The sequence below is a fragment of the Scleropages formosus genome, chromosome 10, assembly GCF_900964775.1.
Source record: "Scleropages formosus chromosome 10, fSclFor1.1, whole genome shotgun sequence".
Taxonomy (NCBI): Eukaryota; Metazoa; Chordata; class Actinopteri; order Osteoglossiformes; family Osteoglossidae; genus Scleropages; species Scleropages formosus.
Window position 1 is genome coordinate 30209661 of NC_041815.1, and position 19863 is coordinate 30229523.

The window sequence follows — 19863 nt, forward strand, 5'->3', positions numbered from 1 at the left end:
GGAGCCTGGCCTATTAAAGTGCTCCAAGATAGTATTACTTATGCACATGTGGCAATGCTTCTATTAGGTGGAATGGCATGTAGCATGTGCCAATGCAGCGTGATGAGGAAATATCTGCTAATGAAGCGTAGACACACACTCACTGATCCTGGATTTGAGTATAAATCGGGAGTTAGCAGGCAGCCATGAGTGAGCATATCTTTAAACGCTGGATATGACCAGTGCCCTGTGAGAAGAGGTGAAGCGAACAGAAGGTGACAGTCTCACCTTTTTATTTAGTATTCCGCATTTAATTCCAGCAAAATAATACAGGTCTGCAGGCGGCAGTGAAATGCATGAGGATGCCGAAAAGCCTGTTTTCTAGCTGTTGAATTGTCCGTTTATTCCGCTTGCTGCTCTGTGGGACATGGATTCCTGCTTCAGATATTGTCCTCGATACAGTTGGCCATGCATACATAAATGTAAATAGCCTTATGGCAGAGCGTTACAGTAGACGGTCTCCTTCCAGCGCCCCCGTCCTGAGGGCTGACAGCGTGGACACGTTCGCACATGGCCTCATTTGACTCATACGGCTACCTGTGGTGAGTCTTTGCGTGGCGCCGGGGAAACCAATGACGTGCTTCTCTCGCACCGCTCCTGCACCATCAGGACACCGCAGAGTTTTGGTAAGATGAACGCAGAGCTACTTATCCCATGACCCCCTGCAGGTGTTTCTGACATGCCCCCCCGTCCCCCAGCACCCCTTTGCCAAGTGATTGGGCTGTTTTCCCGGTGTTGTGCGTCACAGTCGGCACAAAGAGAAGCCCGTGCCACTTCATGGGAATGACTAACGTCTGCTAGCGGCATTCAGATTGAGTATAATTAACTGCTGCAAAAACCATCTTCATCTTTTTGTGATATTTATAGATGAAAGGTCACACGCATACATCCAAACACTGCTTTCCACAACACATAGTTTACACAAAAACGTATGCAACAGGTTGAGCTTCAGACGAAGACCTTGTCCATTTTCTCTTCTCAGTCTCGGGGTTCCTTCTCCACCTGTGAGCAGAAAGAGTAGTGACACACAAAGTGAGACGCGCTCATGTTTTCACTCCTCGCATAAGCCTGGAAAGTGGGAGTCTGCGAAAGGAGGTAGAGTAAATCATGTCCGGTCAGCAGGGTCAATACGTCTTGACAAGAGTGTCTTCCTTTGGTACGACCGTGACGGCGCACTGACCTAGTTGAAGACCAAGTAGACGACCACAGCACAGCCCACGATCCAGCCCACCATGAGCAATGCTGGCACCACCATACGGGAGGCATCCACCTGACCTGCAGCATGAGAGGAAAGCAGAGGCTGAGCGCAGACCTACCTCTGTCTCGGGTTTTAGCCCCATCCTGTTAGTCCTCCTTGCACGTCCACGTCATATTGACCAGTCAAGGCTTCTCTGCATTTCCTGTGCCCAATTTCTGAGGGTCACATGGAATCAAGCCATTCATCTCTATTCTGAAGTGTTCTGTTTTTGTCCCATGGTGACACCACTTTTGCCAAACCTGTTAAATAAAGCAATGAAAGCCCTAACCGTGGCCTCTTTGTGTGACTGTCACCTTGAAAAGTGTCCACATGGGTCATCCATCTCTCTGTGTAGCAAGTAGCTCAAGCAACCAGAGCAACATGGTGTTACTCATCCTCAACGAAGCGATGGGCATCTCAGTACCTTTTACCACAACTGTATATTCACAGAGCTTGAACTGAAATGCATCAGGTTTGATTTGAGTTTCTCACTTTGATTCTTTTGTGCTTCCAGCAGGCCGTGTTGCGCTGTCACTGTCACACGCAGAGCGGCTCTCGGTTCGAGGGGTGACTGTAATGTGAGTTAAGAACGACTAGCCAAGATAAATGAATAGAATATGAAACAAGTTACTGAAAAGTTCATTAACCCGGACATGCCTTTTGAATCCTTTGTGTTACACCTACAAATGGATGACAAAGAGTCCATCATCCATCGGAATGAGCGGTTCCAGCAAAATGATTCATTTGCACATCAATACCAGAAAGGTCCAGAGGGTATATAACTCTTCAGCTCCACAGAAGTGAGTGAGATGTAGAATTAAATAATACGGTAAACATTATTAGCAATAGTTCAAGTCCTCCTCCTCCCTCCTGAAAACAGGAGTTCTGGAGTATAAACATAAGACTTGAGGAAGATCCCATGCAGAGCACTGACACTGACATCACTTGGATTTCACTATAATCCAATGACAGAAGGAACAGACTATTAAAGAGGAACATCAGACCCACCAACGTACCCTCAGTCAGCAGAACAAATTTACAAGTCAATTGCTTTGCTCAAAACTTCTAACCTGACACCCAGCTGGAGGAGCAGCGAAGATCCCATCCCGTGCACCTGACAAGAGCGGCATGTGGGATGAGCTCTGTGCGCATGCAAGGAGATACCAGAGAATCCGCCTCTCCACACTTTAGTTTGTTAGGAGCCCTACCTGTCTGTGCCATTGCGAGTCTCCGTGTGTCAGCTGGACTGAGGTTCACGCACAATGCTTTCTACGTTAACGCTTGTCATGGGATGAATAAATAGGGGAAGATGGAATGTCTCCTCCTGACTGTGTTGCCCAAAATGTGCCCCCAAGTCTCAGGGGGCTGTTGTGTGCATGCAGGCACACACACGCAACAGCGTGAGGCTGGCAGGAGAGCCATCCCACCCACAGGAGTGCAGGGCCAGACGCTTTGCAGCTGTTCACTGAGGCTCTATGAGAAGGGGATGAAGGATCAATGTCCGCATGAAGAGAGAACCCCTCAATCCAAGCTCATGACAGGTTGGGAGGGTTGGCCGGCCTGCAGCGGCTTGCGATGGGCTGGATGGGTGGGCTGTCAACTGTTTCCGCAATGACTCACGTTAGTTGTTCTTTTGGAGGGAACACGTCAGACAAGAGATAACAAATCACTTTGTTACATGGAGGGGAAGATGAGACCTCTCAGTGGGAAGCCTGGAGCCCTTACAGCTTTAAAACAAGCAGTGGAAACGTTGGAGAGAAGCTCTTACTTCTTTGTCATTCCTCCAGATCGTGCAGCAGCGCGATGTGCCAAAAGGAAGGAGGACGCTCTTTCTCTCTGCAGCTCTCGTACTCGAGTGTCTCCAGGGAGAATGAATGCAAGATGCCAATCAACAGATCCCAGGCGGACTGGACGGTGTCTCTCAGGACAGATGACCGAGAGGACCATCGGTCGGTGAGCCGAGCCAGACGGAGGGCACATCTAGAAAGGTACTGTTGGAAAAATATCAGCCTGGACTCATGACTGTCCCCGAAGTCACCTTCACAGGCTTCCAGCAGTGACTCATACCGGTGAACGGTGCCAGCGGCTGCTGGCTGGATCAGACAGGTAAATTCCGCCATTCCCATCATTCTTCACCGATCCAATGAACGGGCAAGCAGGGTGCACATGCCCCTCTCCTGCTAATTATACAGTTCACAGAAGTGACAGAAATAATCAGCGATTTGGAGGGGACCGTGCTGGGAGGTGTAGTCTGTGCAGGGAAGCGTGGCCTCTGAAGGGGGTCTAGCTTGGACTGGACTAAACCAGGGAATCAAATGTGTGCTGGGTGTAAGTGGATGCATAACTGTCAATCTTTTCTTTGTGCGAATGGGGAGATGTTTCACATATGTGCTGTTACACCACATCTGTGGTGTGTATTCTTGTTATGATTCTCTTAAAGGACCCCTTTTGACACTTGCCCCTCTTCCCTGTGGACAACCTGACTGTTTGTGCAGTAGAGGCCAGAATCAAGTCAGTCTGAAGGAATCAGCAGAAGAAGTCGCTCTGTTAGAACATTGTCTCACATTTTACCGCTGTAAGCCTTGGCAGTAGGACAGGACCACACCTCACAGGGCAAATGGAGACAGCTGGACATATCTCCAAGGTGAGGTTTCGCTCACTGCATCTGAACTCTCCTGGCAGTTTTATCTTGTCTACATTCAACCTTCAAGTTATCATTCCTGGGGTCGGCTAGATCCCGTCCTTGAGCTGAAGCGAATGATCAGCTCATTATTCACAGTCAGGTGCACCGACGAGGTCCCATATGAAGGATGCTAAGTGCTCACGGAGCAGCCTGGTGCCAACTGCTTGGAGGACAGTGTGATGGGCACTGCACACAAACCTCAGGTTGTCATTTGCATTTATTCAGCCAGCTTATGCTTTTCTCTAAAGCAACTTCCAGCATTAAGGTACCAGCAATTATTTACCCATTTATACAGCTGGGGAAGTTTATTGGAAGAGTTTAGAGTAAGTACCTTGTTCAAGGGTACTACAGCTGCAGGTGAGGCTTGAACCTGCAACCTTTGGGTCCAAATAAAGCAGCTCTAACCACTCCGCTATCAACTGTCCCCATGCCATTTATGGAACAGCATGGATGCAGCCATGAACCGTGAAGAGCATCCTCAGAAGCAGCAGGTCGTGGCGGACATTGGAATATTTGTTCTATGAAGTCAGCAGACCCATCATTTATTTAACTTGTGAAATTAATTCTTGGTGGGAAATTCTGGCTGAGATAAATGTTTCTGTCTGACACGCAGTAAAAATAACAACAATAATCCTTTAGGAAGGTGGGGGGTGGGAATGTGTGTGTGGTATGGGGTGGGGTGGAGTTGGGGGGGACACTCACACTGTCAGGTCCCTAGAAAAACAGACACATTAATTTACTGCACTGACTAATCTTTCCATGTTGCCCTGGGTGAAGCGAGCCCGGCTGTCACACACACACACACACACACACACACACACACACACACACACACACACACACACACACACACACTCATGCACGCACGCGCACACACGCACACACACAAATACATGGTAGAGACAGAGCAAGTGATCAGAAACATGCAGACCTACTGCCAAATACAGAGACAAGGTGGCATGGGTACACAATAAAATACAAAGCATACTAACACACACACGCAAACGTGCTGCAACCCCAGGGGTCCAACTGAGAAAGTCTTTAAAAAGTAATTAATCTGGATTTTTAGTTAATATAGAGCCTTCAATGAAAAAAACTGGGTGTTTTAAACTGTTCAAGTGACCAACAGAGACATGCTGAGCAGATGACATCTCAACCAGGGTGGCTGAGCAGGTAGTTCTGGTGTTTCACAGTGCCTTGGCTGTACGTGCAGCCGTGGGTTCGCATCCTGTTCAGTATGTATGGAGTTTATGTGTTCTCCCTGTGTTCGTATGGGTTTCCTCTGACGGTCCAAAGATGTGGATTAGTTGCTCTCTGTGTGAAGGAGTGTGCACATGTAAAAGCACAAGGACATGAAAGGCTTTATGGTTTTATTGTAGGTGCTTATGTTCCGTCACCTGCCTGCTTATGCCACACACAGATCATTTCACACGAAGCGCCTCTTACAAACGTCACTGTGGAGGGACGTGCACAGACACAGAGCCTAAATGGCCCCCCAGTGAATCAGCTGCACCAGGGACTCCTCGATTACACCATTTACCTTCGGACGCTAATCGCTGCCCTGTTTGTTTTTTTGCTCGGGGCTCTTTGTGCTCTACATAAGCAGACCCCCTGTCCATGTCATGGCACATTCTGCAGGAGATGAGCGACCCCTCCCCTCCTGCCATTGGCCTGTTGCTGCTCGAGATGGGAACAGCCTGCTGGCTCTGGCTGCTCTGCTTTTGCTTGGCTGGGGGGCAGACCCTGGAAGAGCCCCCCTGCCGACTGCTGGGGGCCCGCGTCTCCGGGGCCTTGGAACAGCCGGGCGATGTGGTCATCGGGGGGCTCTTCCCCATTCACCTGCGAGCCCCGGAGCCTGACACGCAGTTCACGGAGAGAGCCGCGCCCTCCGTGTGCCTCGAGTCAGTGCCTGTTTGCGCTTATCTGTCTGTAGCCCATTTACCTGTCTACTGTAGCCCATGTGGCTGTCTGTCTCTCGCAAGCAATGTGGAGTGCTGTGTGGGGGGTGCTAACCTGCGTTCACAGTGCGTCTAAGTGTGCAGGTGGGGACTCGGCAGGAAAGTGAGCTGTCGCTGTGTCCCCAGCTTTTACATGCGCTCCTACCGCTGGCTGCAGACCATGATCTTCGCCGTGGAGGAGATCAACCGGAACGCGGTGCTGCTGCCCAACTTCACGCTCGGCTATGTGGTGGCGGACAGCTGCCTGGCCGAGGGGCCCACGCTGGGAGCTGCACTGAGCCTTGTGACTGGCTGGGACCAAGGTGCCCCACAGCCGGGGTGCGAGGGCCCGCCCCGCGTGCCTGTCATCGTCGGGGATGCCCGCTCCTCCGGCTCCATTGCCATCGCCCGCACGCTGGGCGTCTTCAACATCCCCTTGGTGAGAGCCTCTAATCACCTTCAAACCATTGACCAAGGTCATTATAAACCTTTGACTCTGGTCTCAAAAGAACATGTCGTGGAGCCGCCAGATGACTTTTCACTTGTCCTTGTTGCCATTTATTTGAGGTTTGTTGTTCTCTAGATAGAGGGGGTGCGGTGGCGCAGTGGGTTGGACCGCAGTCCTGCTCTCCAGTGGGTCTGGGGTTCAAGTCCCGCTTGGGGTGCCTTGTGATGGACTGGCGTCCCGTCCTGGGTGTGTCCCCTCCCCCTCCGGCCTTACGCCCTGTGTTGCCGGGTAGGCTCTGGTTCCCCGTGACCCTGTAAGGGACAAGCGGTTCTGAAAATGTGTGTGTGTGTGTGTGTGTGTTCTCTAGATGATGAAATTACTATTGACCTCTTTCAGGTTACTGAGACAGGAAAACTAGTGTATATGACAGAAAGGTGGTGATGTTCACTCTTTCAGCTGATGCTTTGATCCAAGGTGATCTACAACATTAAGCTATTTACAATGATTTACCCGTGTATACAGCAGGGTCTTTTTTATTCTATCAGTTCAGGGTGAGTGCCTTGATCAAGGGCATGACAGCAAGAGGTGACATCCAAACCTGGGGTCCCTCAGTCTAAAGGCAGCAGCTCTAAGCACTGGGCCACCTGGTGCCCTGCATCACCTGCAGCTCATGACATGCTAAGTTAAACTGTGATTCAGAAGCCCCCCGTTGATGGGGAAGTGCCCCTGCTCTATTCCCAGGTGAGCTACTTTGCGTCGTGCGCGTGTCTCAGTGACCATCGGAAGTTCCCCACCTTCTTTCGTACGGTGCCCAACGACGTTTTCCAGGCGCAGGCGATGGCCCACATGCTGCGCTTGCTTGGCTGGACCTGGGTGGGCGTGGTTGCCGGGGACGACGACTACGGCAGGACGGGGATCCAGCTGCTGCTGCAGGAGCTGCGCAGCTCAGAGGTGTGTGTCGCCTTCTCGCAGCTCATCCCCAAAGCAGCATCCGAGGCGAGGCTCGCTCACATCGTGCGCCTCATTAAGGAATCCACAGCCAGGGTGGTGGTGACCTTTGCCATTGACCCCGACATGCATGCCCTGTTGCGGGAGGTGGTGAGGCAGAATATCACGGACAAGCAGTGGGTCGCCACGGAGGCCTGGGTGACGTCGACCCTGTTGTCGGCACCGCAGAACCTCGCAGTGCTGGGCGGCACCGTGGGCTTGGCGCTGCGCAGGGCCGAAATCCCCGGCCTCAAGGCCTTCCTGACCCGCTTGCGGCCCGATGCCTCGGCCTCCGACCCCTTTGTCAGAGAGTTCTGGGAAATGGTCTTTGAGTGCTCCCTGGACGACACTCTGCGCACCTCCATTTCCCACAAGCCCCGGTGCTCTGGAACCGAGAGGCTGGAGCAGGTGGAGAACCTGTACTCGGACGTCTCGCAGCTGAGGGTCTCCTACAACGTGTACAAGGCTGTGTATGCCATCGCCGGCGCCGTGCACAACATGCTTGCCTGCCGCCCCGGGGAGGGGCCCTTCGAGGGTGGGCGGTGCCCTGACGTGCCCCAGGTGCAGCCATGGCAGGTAGGGGCTGGAAGGTGCACAGCGCCGGCCTAAGAGCTGCCTGCTGAGAGAATCACTTTAAATGCATCAAAGTGTAATGGGCTCTTATTTCAATTATTACGTCCACTTATATAATTTAGCACAATGCAAAGGTGAGTGGAAATAGAATGCCATTATATTAATGCATGGTTTTTAAAAAAAGTCCCATGGTTCCTTGCTCAGAAAACCCCGTTAAACGTGTCTAATGCATTCTTAAGTACTTGGTAATATTGTGAATAAAAGTACCTCAGAGTTTAGGATTAGTTTAACCTGTTAAGGTGCACATCTGTGTATTTCTGCTGTACTGTAGTATTCTTTCAGTTCGGGCAGCCTGGTTGACACAGCCCTTGGAGTGTTCACTTTACTGTTGTTCTCTCGAACCCTTCTCAATGTCTGGTCCCGCCCACTGGAAGCTCCTTCATTATCTCAGCGCTGCAAACTTCACCACGCCCGTTGGGGAGACGATACACTTTGATGAGAACGGCGACCCGATGCCATCCTATGACATCATCAACTGGCAGCGGGGGCCAGACGGCTTAGTGAAGTTTGTCAAGGTGGGCCAGTTCGACGCTGTGGATGGATCTCGCAGCACCTTCCACTTTGACGTGAAGAGAGTGGTGTGGGGCGGTGGCCAGATTGAGGTAAGAGCGTGACTGTGGAAGCGCTGAAAATGGGTTCAGACCGGAGCGTTGAAGCCATTATGCTCCCTTTAGCAGCTCCTTATGATCAGCCCGTGTTTCACGTAAAAATTCCAATTTTCCCCCACCTTAGCTCAGCAAGGAGTCAGCAAATCGTACTGCAGCCAAAGAAGCTGACTAAGAATCTATCAGCGTTCATCTGCTTACACTGATTCACCCACTTATACAGCTGCGTCATTTTCACTTTGCCAGTTCAGGGCAAGGTCCTTGACACTCGGTCCCTCGAACACAGGGATGCACCCGTGTGCACTGTGCCACCTGTTGCATATCATCCTCGGCCACAGGATGGCGTGTCGCTGAGAGCTCTACTTGCCCGACAAGTTCAGCGAAGATGAGTTCGTCAGCCAATCGCAGTGAGCTCGTCTGATCCCTTGGCAGGTCCCCGTGTCGCTGTGCAGCAAGCCCTGTCCCCGGGGCACCTGGAGAGCACTGCAGAAAGGGAAGCCGGTCTGCTGCTTTGACTGCCTGCCCTGCGCAGACGGGGAGGTCAGCAACACCACAGGTGGCTGTCCCCGAGCAACGACCCCGAGAGACATTGCACCGCTGGACCAGTCCGCCGTACTTCTCCAGTGTTGTCTGATCACTTGTCTTTGTCATGTTGTTAAGGTTCAACAGAATGCACCAAGTGCCCGGAGTGGTTCTGGCCCAACGCCCTGAGGACCGAGTGCGTCAGGAAGAAGGTGGAGTTCCTGTCGCTCGGGGAGATGCTGGGCGTCATCCTGGCCCTGCTCTCGCTGTCCGGGGCGGTGCTCACGGTGGCCGTCGTCGCTGTGTTCTTCCACCACAGGCACACGCCGCTGGTGCGTGCCAACAACTCGGAGCTGAGCTTCCTGCTGCTGCTGGCGCTGGCGCTCTGCTTCCTGTGTGCGCTGGCCTTCGTGGGTCGGCCCTCGCCCTGGTCCTGCCGGCTGCGCCACACCCTGTTCGGCATCAGCTTCGTGCTCTGCATCTCCTGTGTGCTCTGCAAGACGCTGGTGGTGCTGGTGGCCTTCCGCGCCACGCTGCCCGGGTCCAATGCCATGCGCTTCTTCGGCCTGCGGCAGCAGCGGCTCGGCCTGTCGCTCTGCACCCTCTTGCAGGTGCTCATTTGCGCTCTCTGGCTGGCGACGGCTCCGCCCTTTCCCACAGAGAATACGGGTCCGGGCGCCACGGTGGTCCTGGAGTGCGCCATGGGCTCCGTGGCCTGGTTCGGCTGCGTGCTCGGCTACATCGGCCTGCTGGCCGCCGCCTGCTTCCTGCTTGCCTTCCTGGCCAGGAAGCTGCCAGACAACTTCAACGAGGCCAAGTTCATCACCTTCAGCATGCTCATCTTCTGCGCTGTGTGGGTCGCATTCGTACCTGCCTACGTCAGCTCCCCGGGAAAGTACACGGTCGCCGTGGAGATCTTCGCCATCCTGGCCTCCAGCTATGGGCTTCTTCTATGCATCTTTGCGCCCAAGTGTTACATAATTCTGCTGAAACCAGAGAGGAACACAAAGAAGAACATGATGGCAAAATAAAAGACTTAATGTCATGTTTTTAAAAAAAATGCCCAATAAAGAAATTGTGTTGCTGTCTGAACAATAAGCTGACTGACGTTCTTTTCCATGTCCCTCACACTCTGCTAAGCTGTCCGGCTCCTCAGTTGGTTTCTTGCTCTTAATATATTTTTTCATGTTCTTAAAATTCGAGAAACTTTCAGAACTGGTTCAGTTACGGTTTCAGTCGACATGAAAATGTGCAAAATATGTGGTACTTGTGAAAACCTTGCAAGAGCCTCTGGACTGTTTCTCGTTGTGCTGCCATCATGGATCGTGGTTTTGTCCTGTTGTATGATTGATAAAACAATAAAAATTAAAGGTGCTGCTGTCCGCTGGACACCTATGTTGTGTCTGTCCATCACCACACACCCAACTCTGATTCTCCAACCCCGCGTAGAAACGGCGGGATCTCCGCTGTCCGCCTCCTGTGGGAAACGCAGCTCTAGTGACAGGTGACACCATGGCCCTCCTGCCCGCCACGGCTCGCATTCCCGTCGCTCGGTGGGAACCGTGGGCTCAGGTTGCTCAGGAGCGCCCTCGACCAGGGCAATGGCATCGAGCCGTTTGGTGTCACGTGCCCTGGGACAATAGCCCTTGTGAGCTGCTCTGAATTGCCCCATTGTGAGCCCCAGACTGCCCCCTGTGGGTGGCTCCTGTGGTATGTAACACAGCCGCCCCAGGACAGACGGCTCGATTCTCCCTCGAGCGCGACGATAAGAGGCACCGAAACGAAAGGGTTTGAGAGTCGACCTGCGGGGTAATTATCTAACCAGCGCACGTCAAGGAGCCGATAAATGTGAGGGAGCACGAAGGTGTGCGGCGAGAGCCGTTTCGAGTGCAGCCCTCCAGTCCCATTTCACACTTGACACGAGAGACGGACCGGGGTCCAGCAGTTAGACCTTCGAGCTCATTTCTAACTTTGGAGAGACGTGAAGGTTTAATAGCTCTTTGTTCTGAGGGGAGACATTTTTCATCAGGCAGGAGAGTAAAGTAAAAGAGATGAAAAAAAGCGAGGGACAGACGGAGGGGAGGAAAAGACAGACTTTCCCCTGTGATGGATGTTGCCATCACTCCTTGTCTGCACAGACCAAGTGAGCCTTTGAGAAATTTTGCTCTGTGTCTTTGTGAACCTCATACAGCATCGCCTGTCCCTCTTGCACCCGTGTCCCTACATCTTGGCGGCAGCATCACCGGCTCGGACGCCTTAGGCTCCTCTCCGGGAGAGCAGGTGGTCCGACAGCGTCCCGCGGTGCGAGACGGGGCTGGCGGATTGAGGGTGACCCGAGCGTGTCCGTGTTTGTGAGACACCTCAACGCTCAAATCACCAAGATTGAGAGGAGAGTCGGACTCAGCTGGACCTGGAGTGTGGAACCCATCAGAGTTGAAAAGGGTCCAAGTCAGACACTCCGTAATGTGACATACGGCGTGAGGACGTGCCAAAAGATTCACAAGGCGTAGATCTAAAATATACTTTAAAACTCTGCCTGTGAGCAGTTCAGCTGTGAGCTGTTAACCAGCAGGTGGTGCAGTGACTAAAGCTGCTTCCTTGTTGTTGAAAGACCTGGGTTCAAATCCCCGCTCCCGCTGTAGTACTTTCAGCAAGGTATTTACCACGAATTGATATAGTAAAAGTTACCTCCCTGCTGTATAAATAGGTCAAATAGGTGACTTTCAGTAGCTTAGTGTACAAACCTCACACTGTGTGTCACTAGGGTGGAAAGTTCCGGAGGAATGAATAAATAACTAAGCAAAGGGACGTGTACATATTTTCATTCCTGTTTATGTGCACCATATTCACCCGTGGAGAAGTAACAGGGAAATCCCAAGGACACCTCGGTGGCCTGACCTGGCAGCTCAGTGCACTCTGCTGGCGGTTCAGCGCTAGAACTGCAAACACACGGTACCCTAAGCTCCTTTTGCTTTGTCGCCATGGTAACCATAATGTTGCTTACAGCCATGAGTCAAAACACAATGAGAACAGAGAAATGCAAAATTAAAATAAAGGTAAAATAAGAACATAACTAAATGGGTTCATGATACAACAGAACATGTGATTTTGTGCTTATTTTGTGTTTAATTAACATAACAAACAAAGGTAACATTTTAAGCAAGCTTCCTGCTTAACATAGCTTAACAGTGTAAGTCGCTTTGGAGAAAGGCATCGGCTAAATGAATAAATGTAATGTAATTTTGAATTAAAAAAAAAATCTCAGTTTGTATGCTGAGTTACTTTATATCTTTACTTTCTTATTACTTTATTTTTACACAAGCTTTAGAGTAACACTGGACTGGACAGGGCAAAATCACTTTGTTGTTCTTTTGGACAGGAGTTGTTTTTTAGAATTCTTTTGAGGCATGAAAATGATTATGAAACATTTTGGAGCAAAGATGCACAGAAGAACACCAAAGCTGGAAGCTAAAATGGCGAATATCTCAACAGCTACAGTGAACTTGCCCGGTGAGCTGACATATGCTGGGATAAAGGTGATCCACACCGCACAGAATATGAGCATGCTGAATGTGATGAATTTGGCTTCGTTGAAGTTGTCGGGAAGCTTCCTGGCCAGGAAGGCAAGGAGGAAGCAGAATCCGGCCAGACCACCGATGTAGCCCAGGACGCAGCAGAAGAGCACAACGGAGCCCAGGTGGCACTCCAGGATGATCCTGTCGCGGTACAGCCAGGTGTTTTTAACTGGGTATGGTGGGGCTGTTGTGAGCCACACTGCACAGACCACACCCTGTAGCGCGGTGCAAAAGAACACGCCAAGCCGCTGTTGCACGGGGCCAAACCAGCGGGCCGTCTGGTTTCCCGGCATCGTGGAGCGGAACGCCATGAGCACCACCATTGTCTTGCTGAGCAGGCAGGAGAGGCAGAGCGCAAAGCTCAGGCCGAAGGAGGTGCGCCGCAGCCGGCAGGACCAGACCGAGGGCCGGCCCACGAAGGCCAGTGCGCATAGGAAGCATAGAGCCAGCGCCAGCAACAGCAGGAAGCTCAGCTCCGAGTTGTTGGCGCGCACCAGCGGAGTGTGTCTGTGGCGCAGGAAGATGCTTGCTGCCCCAGCCGTGCACACTGTGCCCAGGATGGCAGTGCCAGCCAGTGCCAGGCCGAAGGCATCCGCGTATGACAGGAATTCTGTCTCCTTGATGACACAGCTGTCCCGTTTCACATTGGACCAGAAGTCCTCTGGGCACGGGGTGCACTCTCCCTGGTCTTAGAGGAGAAAGCACTGGTTGGAAGGAGCAAGCAAAGAGAGACCAGTACTTTCCAACCCTCTACTCAGGGTCTCACACTCACCTCCACTACCAGGGTCTCATACCTGTGGCATTGCTGAAAGTTCCCTCTGTGCAAGCAACGCAGTCGTAGCAGCACACCGGCTGGCCCATGCGGGTGGCTTTTCTGGAGCCCTTGGGGCAGCTGATGGAGCACACAGACACCGGCACCTGCTCAGAGACACACTCACACACACACACACACACACACACATACACACAAATCAGAACACACACATGGGTGAAGGTCGTGCACTGGGGACGCACAGACAGACACTTTCTTCAGCGAAACCGGACAGCAGTATACCTGACAGAAGACTTACAATTCAACGCAAAAGCATATCAGTTTCTTTGGCTGACCTGTCAATAAGGACCACAGAGTGCCGTGAAGAAGACACCAGGTGTGAGTAAGGAGGCAGGGCATCCCCCAGCCCTGCCCAGGCCTTACCTCTTTCTTGCCGCCATGCCACACAATGTCGCCCTGGCTGACCACCAGCTGCTGGTCGAAGGGCAGAGTGGCATCGAATCGGCCCACTGTCACATACTTCACTGGTCCAGAGGCCCCCCTCTGCCAGTTGATGATGTCATACGAGCCCACAGGATCACCATTTCTATCAAAGTAAACTGTATCACCAAAGGAGTTGGTGTAGTTCACATCCCTCAGGTACTGAACCAGCTGGGGGCAAACATTAGTTTGCAGTCAGTGCAACACTGGCAAAAACACCACAGCACTCGTGAAACAGGATGAACAACATAAAGCCTCTTTCATTTCTGGCTCTCTATCCCTGCACTGTGACTCGCTCTGTGTCTCGAGTATGCCACTCAGGGGACGAGGGCCCTCATCTGATTGCAGACCCTGCTGAACCCCTATTTCAGTAAAGCAGCATAAAATATTCATAAAAAGACTAAATCTAAGAGTGAATTCATGTCAGTTATATTAATCTGTTGCACATATATAACATAAAACAACCCTAACCCTAACCCTAACAATCCAACAGTCTCTCATAGTATCACTCTTACCACATGGATGATGCTCACCTGCCAGGGTTCAAGGGCCTGTGGGTCACCACAGTGTCCCCCTGCTGGGCCCACCTGGCAGCCCAGGAGGTGGTGTAAGGCATGCGCCACTGAATACACAGCTTTGTGTACATTGTAGGTAACCCTCAGCTGTGACACATCATTGTAGATACTGTCTGTCTCCCCGATCCGCTCCGCTCCCGTGCAGGTGCGTTCGTACCGTGGGAGCTCGGCGGTGGAAGTGAGCGGCACCGTCGTGTTGAAGGAGCACTCAAACTGCATTTCCCAGAACTCTCTGGCAAAGGGATTGTAGGGTGTGGCCAGGGGGTCGATGTTCTCGAGAAAGTGCTTCAGTTCGGGAATTTCTGCCCGACGGATGCCAAATCCGATGGTGCCGCCCAAGGATACAAAGTTCTCCTGGGTGGAGATGAGGGTGGAAGTCACCCAAGCCTCACTGGCTACCCACTGTTTCCCTGTCACATTCTGACGGACAATCTCCTGGATGAGGGGCTGGATGTCCTCCTCGATGGCGAAAGCCACGATGACCTGGGCAGTAGACTCACGAATGGTCTTCACCATCTCGCGAAGCCGGTCCTTGGTGGGCAACTTTGGAATGGTCACCCTGTAGGCCACGCACACACCGAGCTTGCTCACTGCGGCTGTGAACATGTCAATACCTGTACGTCCATAATCGTCGTCTGCCCCAACTGTCCCCACCCACGACCAGCCAAAATGCCTGACCAGACGAGCAAGGGCATCGGCCTGGTTCATGTCACTTGGGATTGTGCGGAAAAAGTATGGGAAGTTGTGCTTGTCACTGAGACAGGCGCAGGATGCAAAGTAGCTGACCTGAAGACCAAACACAGATGGGAAAGGCACCCATTTAGTCATGTTTCTACTTCAGGAGGCGGTAAGAAAACCAAATGCCAAAATTCTCCCTCCAAAAGCCAAAATTTTCCCTCCAAAATTATCAATATCTCATTCCCTTTGAGCAGGCAATGCACTTGTAGCAGCACACTGATCTAGAGTTTCTCTAAATCAGGAATTCCAAGACCTCTTTACCCTCATACCTCACATGAAAGTGAACTTAAGTTTTACACCTGCCATGCTTCCCCTAATTAACCAATGAACAAATTAAGAGAAATTTTCTGGGAGGCACCCTCACACCTCACCTGTATCCTGTTTGCCCTTCCCCTGCGGAGGTACACCCTAAAGGTTAAGGTTAAGGAGCCCTGCTCTAAATGCTAAGCAGTGGTCTCACCAGCGGGACTTTAAAGAGGTTGAGTGTTCTGGAGATGGCCATGGAGAGGGTGGATCCTGAGTCCCCGATGATGAGAGGTATGCTGAGAGAGCCACAGCTACCTTCTGTTCCCTTCAGAGGCTGGGAAAGGACCGACATGGCTGTCCTCACTGACATGCCCACAGTGCCACATGTGTCATAGAGCCTGTAGCCCAGTGTGACATCTGGGAGCAGAGAGGAGTCCTTGTTGATTTTCTCGATGAAGAACACCATTGCCTGAGCCCACCGGAACACCCTCAGGTTGAACCTAAAGAAAATTCACGTGGCGTCACATGGCAGTGGTCATCATCTACAGAAGATCTGAGAGTCTCTCAGGTAGACAGTCCAGTGTCACCACCCCAGATAGGGGCCATCTTTCCTGCATGGGCCTTGGAATTACCACCAGTCTTTCCCCTTATCTACCCACCTACCCCACAGCCACCTGACGTGAACTACCAATGAGAGTGAAGCTCATGGGAGATGACATTACCCCCTGCAGTGGCTCGCGCCTGGTGCTGTCCTGAAGGTGTACTCCACTTCGACCCCTTTGGAGTGGATGGGGAACATGCCTCCTAGGACCACAGTGCCGCCCTTGTGGACCACTTTCGAGTCCAGGTCCTGCCAGCGCTTGCAGTCTTCGAGCTGGGCCCCGGATCCGAGAAGCACGGCCCAGAGAGCGAGGGTGGAACTTGGGTGGACACGCATCTCTTGACTGCTGCTTACAGCCACACAACACACTCGACAAGCCGCACACCCGGACCACACGGCACGCACACCTTCCCAGGACTTTATAGGGCTCTACCGATGGGAGGGCCACCTACAGGGAAATCAAAGTGTGGCAGAGCACAAAGACGAGGTCACACATGAGCACACACACCCTGAACATACGCAGACAGGTGTTAACACTGCACGTGCATGGAGTTTTCACAGACTGAAAGAGAAAGGTAACTGCGATGGTGCCGATCCACATTTTCCCATGAATCCCTGAGGCTCCGCCAAGAGCTTCAAGTTCACCGGGAGGAGGCTCCGGACATCAAAGAAATTTAAGTGCTTTTTAATCGCTAACTCAACTAAATGTATCATGTGGAAAGTTATTAACAAAATTCCACCACAAGTCATTTATATTTCCCAAAAAAGGGCGAACTTCATTAATCTGATAAAAAGGACACCTTCAGCTTTTCTGAGACAGGAGTAAAGATATCACTGGCCAAAATGTGATGTATGTTGTTTGGCAAAATCACGCACGTAAGGAGTGTCACGGCGCACTTTTCAACCAGCATACATCACTGATCTCAGAAAAGCTCTGTGGGCCGGTATTCAGGCCAACAGTCCTGGCTGGATGCAGCCGGTCCATCATACAGTCGCCCTGTTTGTTCTTGGGTACAAGGCTCAACCGCAGGAGGACGCAGTGTGTTTTCCACACAGGAGGATCTGAGTGCCAAACGGTGGACCCTCTGAGCCGTTATCCAGCCACCCCATTACGTGTCATTATGTGACATTATTTCACTGTGCTTGGTTTGTGCCCTCAGGCTCTGTGCTCTTTGCATCCACTTCCTCGAACATGTGAGTCCTGAACTGCAGCGACATGATGTCGTTACAGAAAGAAAGATCAGAATAATCATGCTGCATGTGCTAATAACTCCCCGTGAGATTGTTTGCTGCGGGGCTGTGGGTGCTGGAGCTGAGCATAGAGCGGGGGCCCTCTTCACTGTTTTCATGGTGCTCTGTTTTAATTACTGAGCCCCAGCTGGGCTTCCTGCTCCTCCTGGGACCCAGTGGAGCCTCTGTGGCTGACAGGAATGATGGGGTCACCGACTGCTGCCCCGACCACCAGCGAAGGCCATTTACTGATGCTTTCTATATGACTTACAAGATGATGTTTCATGGTGTTAAAATCTATCCATAAAATTTCAATTATCGCTTGCAGTGTCGCAGTGAAGTAGAACCTATGCCAAAAACACTGGGTGCAAGGCTGAGGGAGGTACACCCTGGAAGAGGTAGCCACGCACACACACACACACACACACAGTAAGGGAAATTTAGTGTCACCAATCCAGCCGAACTGTATGTCTTTTGGAGTGTGGAGGAAATGAGAGCATCCAGAGGAAACCAGCGCAGACGCGGGGAGAACATGCAGACTGCATAGAGACTGACTGGAGATCAAACCCATGTTCTTTCGCATCACCCAGGTGACGTGCTGCCCGTGATATCAAAACACGCAACAAATTCATCTGCCCGCATGGGTGCAGCACTGTCTCTAATGTCAGAGGGGGTGAGCTTGAATCCCATCTCCTACTGTAATACCCCTGAGCAAGGTGCTATCTGCAAATTGCTCCAGCAGAAAATTTTTTTGGGAAAATCATTTTAAGTAGCTTAACACTGTAACTCACCACAGAGAAAAGTGTCAGCTAAGTAACTCAATGCCTGTGAGGCACTTGGATTAAGCAGGTAGTTGACGTGCTGATGGGCGGGGCTACACGAGGAACCAGAGGCCCACACGCATCGCCTGCCGTAGGTCTCATCATAAGAAATCATAACTTCGGCAACAATGAATATTTAATATGTTCTTCAACCGTTATTCAGTGACTTACAGCCGTGCTAATGATATAAACCCAAAACCATACCGAACATTAGTTAAAGCTGCGTATGGCAAGTTTCATACATGCATATTAGTATTACATTTACAGCAAATACTGTCTATCAATATTGATAAAGAGCTCCACATACTCCACTGCGGATGAGAAATATGCTATAGGTTCAAGGATTGAAACTGCTGTTGTACCTTTGATAATAAAAAAATGAAACATGGAGTAAGTGTCAGCCTCTATCTAAATTGTTGAAGAAAAAAATAATGAACAATGATTATAAGCAATGAGGGCATTTTGTTTGTTTTGACAAATTACAGTATATAAGTAAAATAAGGAATACGTATTTATGAAACAATAACAGGGAGTCTGCGAGAAGGAGGGGCGGCACGGTGGCACAGTGGCACACCGAGTAGTGCTACTGTCTCAGAGTGCCTGGGTGGTGTGAGAGGGTGTGGGCTCCATCCCTGCCCAGGCTGTGTGGACTTTTCATGTTTGCCCTGTGTCTGTGTGGGTTTCCTCCTACAGTCCAAGCACATGCTGTCCAGGTTCCCTGTAGTGTGTGTGTGACAAAGAGAGTGAGTGTGTGTTCCACTGATGTATGGATGAGTGATGCAGTGTAAGTAGTGTATCTAGCAGTGTAAGTCACCGCGGTGAATAAGGTGTGTGGGCTGATAACACTACATAGAGTTCATCGGAAGTTGCTTTGGAGAAAAGCGTCTGTTAAATAAATTAATGTAAATGAGTCACCAAAGGCAAGAGCAGCAGAACATGAAGGTGTGGTTGTATTCAAGATATTGGACAGATTTAACTGAACGAGACAGAATGTTGCAGTGACATCATTTCAGATTTATTCATTTATGAGACGCTATTCTCCAAAGCGACGTACATCTCAGAGAAATGCAATGTGTTCATTACATTAGGAGAAAGAGACATAGTTGCAGACGTGTGATTTTTAAGTAAACCTAGTTTCTTTCTTTCTTCTTTATGCACCGATGTTCATCGAGCGAATAGGTGCACAAAACTCCAGATAGACTAATCCTGATCGCCTTTTAAAACGTAGATTTTACCATGTTTGCTTTGATTTCCATTTCACCCCCCAGGTGTTGAGGTTGTGCACTGAAAGCTATAAAATGACTATGGATTAAAGTGTCGGTGGTCTATTGAGATGCCCTTGTCAACGAACTGTCTGCCATCTGTGCCAGTTAAACAATAAATCTACTTAATCGGGTGAAGTACAGGTGCTTGTCCCACAGTAAAAGTGTGTATGGTTAAGGAAGCAGAAGTCACCTGATAATCATGCTCTTAAGAGTGATGCCAAGCACACAAAACACAGCGTCGTTAGTTCCGTTTCTGCACAAACTCTGCGCAACAGCGCCCTCCTGTGGTCCCGAAAAGGTTCATAATTTCCAGGGCTCCTGCGCCCTTGAGTACGTTCAGAATACAGGTGGGGGGGAGGATGTGGGCATTTTCTCCTGTGTCCAAATGTTACTTTACGATATTTGTTATTTGCATATTCTACTGTTTATTTACACATAATATGTATTAAAACTTTGAACTTTTCAGAAT

General features: G+C 50.9%; 3 protein-coding genes across 3 annotated transcripts; 1 reads left to right on the forward strand and 2 right to left on the reverse strand.

Annotated features, from left to right (window-relative positions):
• Positions 1–999: 999 nt before the first annotated feature.
• Positions 1000–2527, reverse strand: LOC108932335 (sarcoplasmic/endoplasmic reticulum calcium ATPase regulator DWORF-like). The gene is made up of 3 exons (XM_029255358.1): positions 2485–2527; positions 1220–1314; positions 1000–1041 (listed from the first exon to the last, which is right to left on the reverse strand). The coding sequence occupies exons 1-2, from the start codon at positions 2495–2497 to the stop codon at positions 1220–1222; spliced, it is 108 nt and encodes a 35-aa protein (XP_029111191.1). The 5' UTR covers positions 2498–2527; the 3' UTR covers positions 1000–1041.
• Positions 2528–5645: 3118 nt separating this feature from the next.
• Positions 5646–10203, forward strand: LOC108932395 (extracellular calcium-sensing receptor-like). The gene is made up of 6 exons (XM_029255696.1): positions 5646–5860; positions 6044–6335; positions 7086–7907; positions 8339–8566; positions 9002–9125; positions 9230–10203. Exons 1-6 carry the CDS (start codon positions 5646–5648, stop codon positions 10120–10122), a joined length of 2574 nt encoding a protein of 857 aa, XP_029111529.1. The 3' UTR covers positions 10123–10203.
• A 2243-nt stretch (positions 10204–12446) lies between these two features.
• Positions 12447–17134, reverse strand: olfcw1 (olfactory receptor C family, w1). The gene is made up of 7 exons (XM_018748759.2): positions 17104–17134; positions 16200–16344; positions 15692–15977; positions 14452–15279; positions 13862–14089; positions 13461–13584; positions 12447–13354 (listed from the first exon to the last, which is right to left on the reverse strand). Exons 2-7 carry the CDS (start codon positions 16274–16276, stop codon positions 12447–12449), a joined length of 2451 nt encoding a protein of 816 aa, XP_018604275.2. The 5' UTR covers positions 16277–16344; positions 17104–17134.
• Between the last annotated feature and the right edge of the window lie 2729 nt (positions 17135–19863).

Bases quoted from the DNA above. Each gene is read 5' to 3' on its own strand.
- LOC108932395 (XM_029255696.1), top strand. From the start codon at position 5,646: ATGGGAACAGCCTGCTGGCTCTGGCTGCTCTGCTTTTGCTTGGCTGGG. The intron at 5,861-6,043 runs GTCAGTGCCTGT...CTGTGTCCCCAG, and splicing joins GCGCCCTCCGTGTGCCTCGA to CTTTTACATGCGCTCCTACC. The intron at 9,126-9,229 runs GTGGCTGTCCCC...CATGTTGTTAAG, and splicing joins GGAGGTCAGCAACACCACAG to GTTCAACAGAATGCACCAAG.
- olfcw1 (XM_018748759.2), bottom strand. From the start codon at position 16,276: ATGTTCCCCATCCACTCCAAAGGGGTCGAAGTGGAGTACACCTTCAGG. The intron at 15,280-15,691 runs GTGAGACCACTG...TTTGGTCTTCAG, and splicing joins ACCTCTTTAAAGTCCCGCTG to GTCAGCTACTTTGCATCCTG. The intron at 14,090-14,451 runs GTGAGCATCATC...GTTTGCCCCCAG, and splicing joins AGGCCCTTGAACCCTGGCAG to CTGGTTCAGTACCTGAGGGA.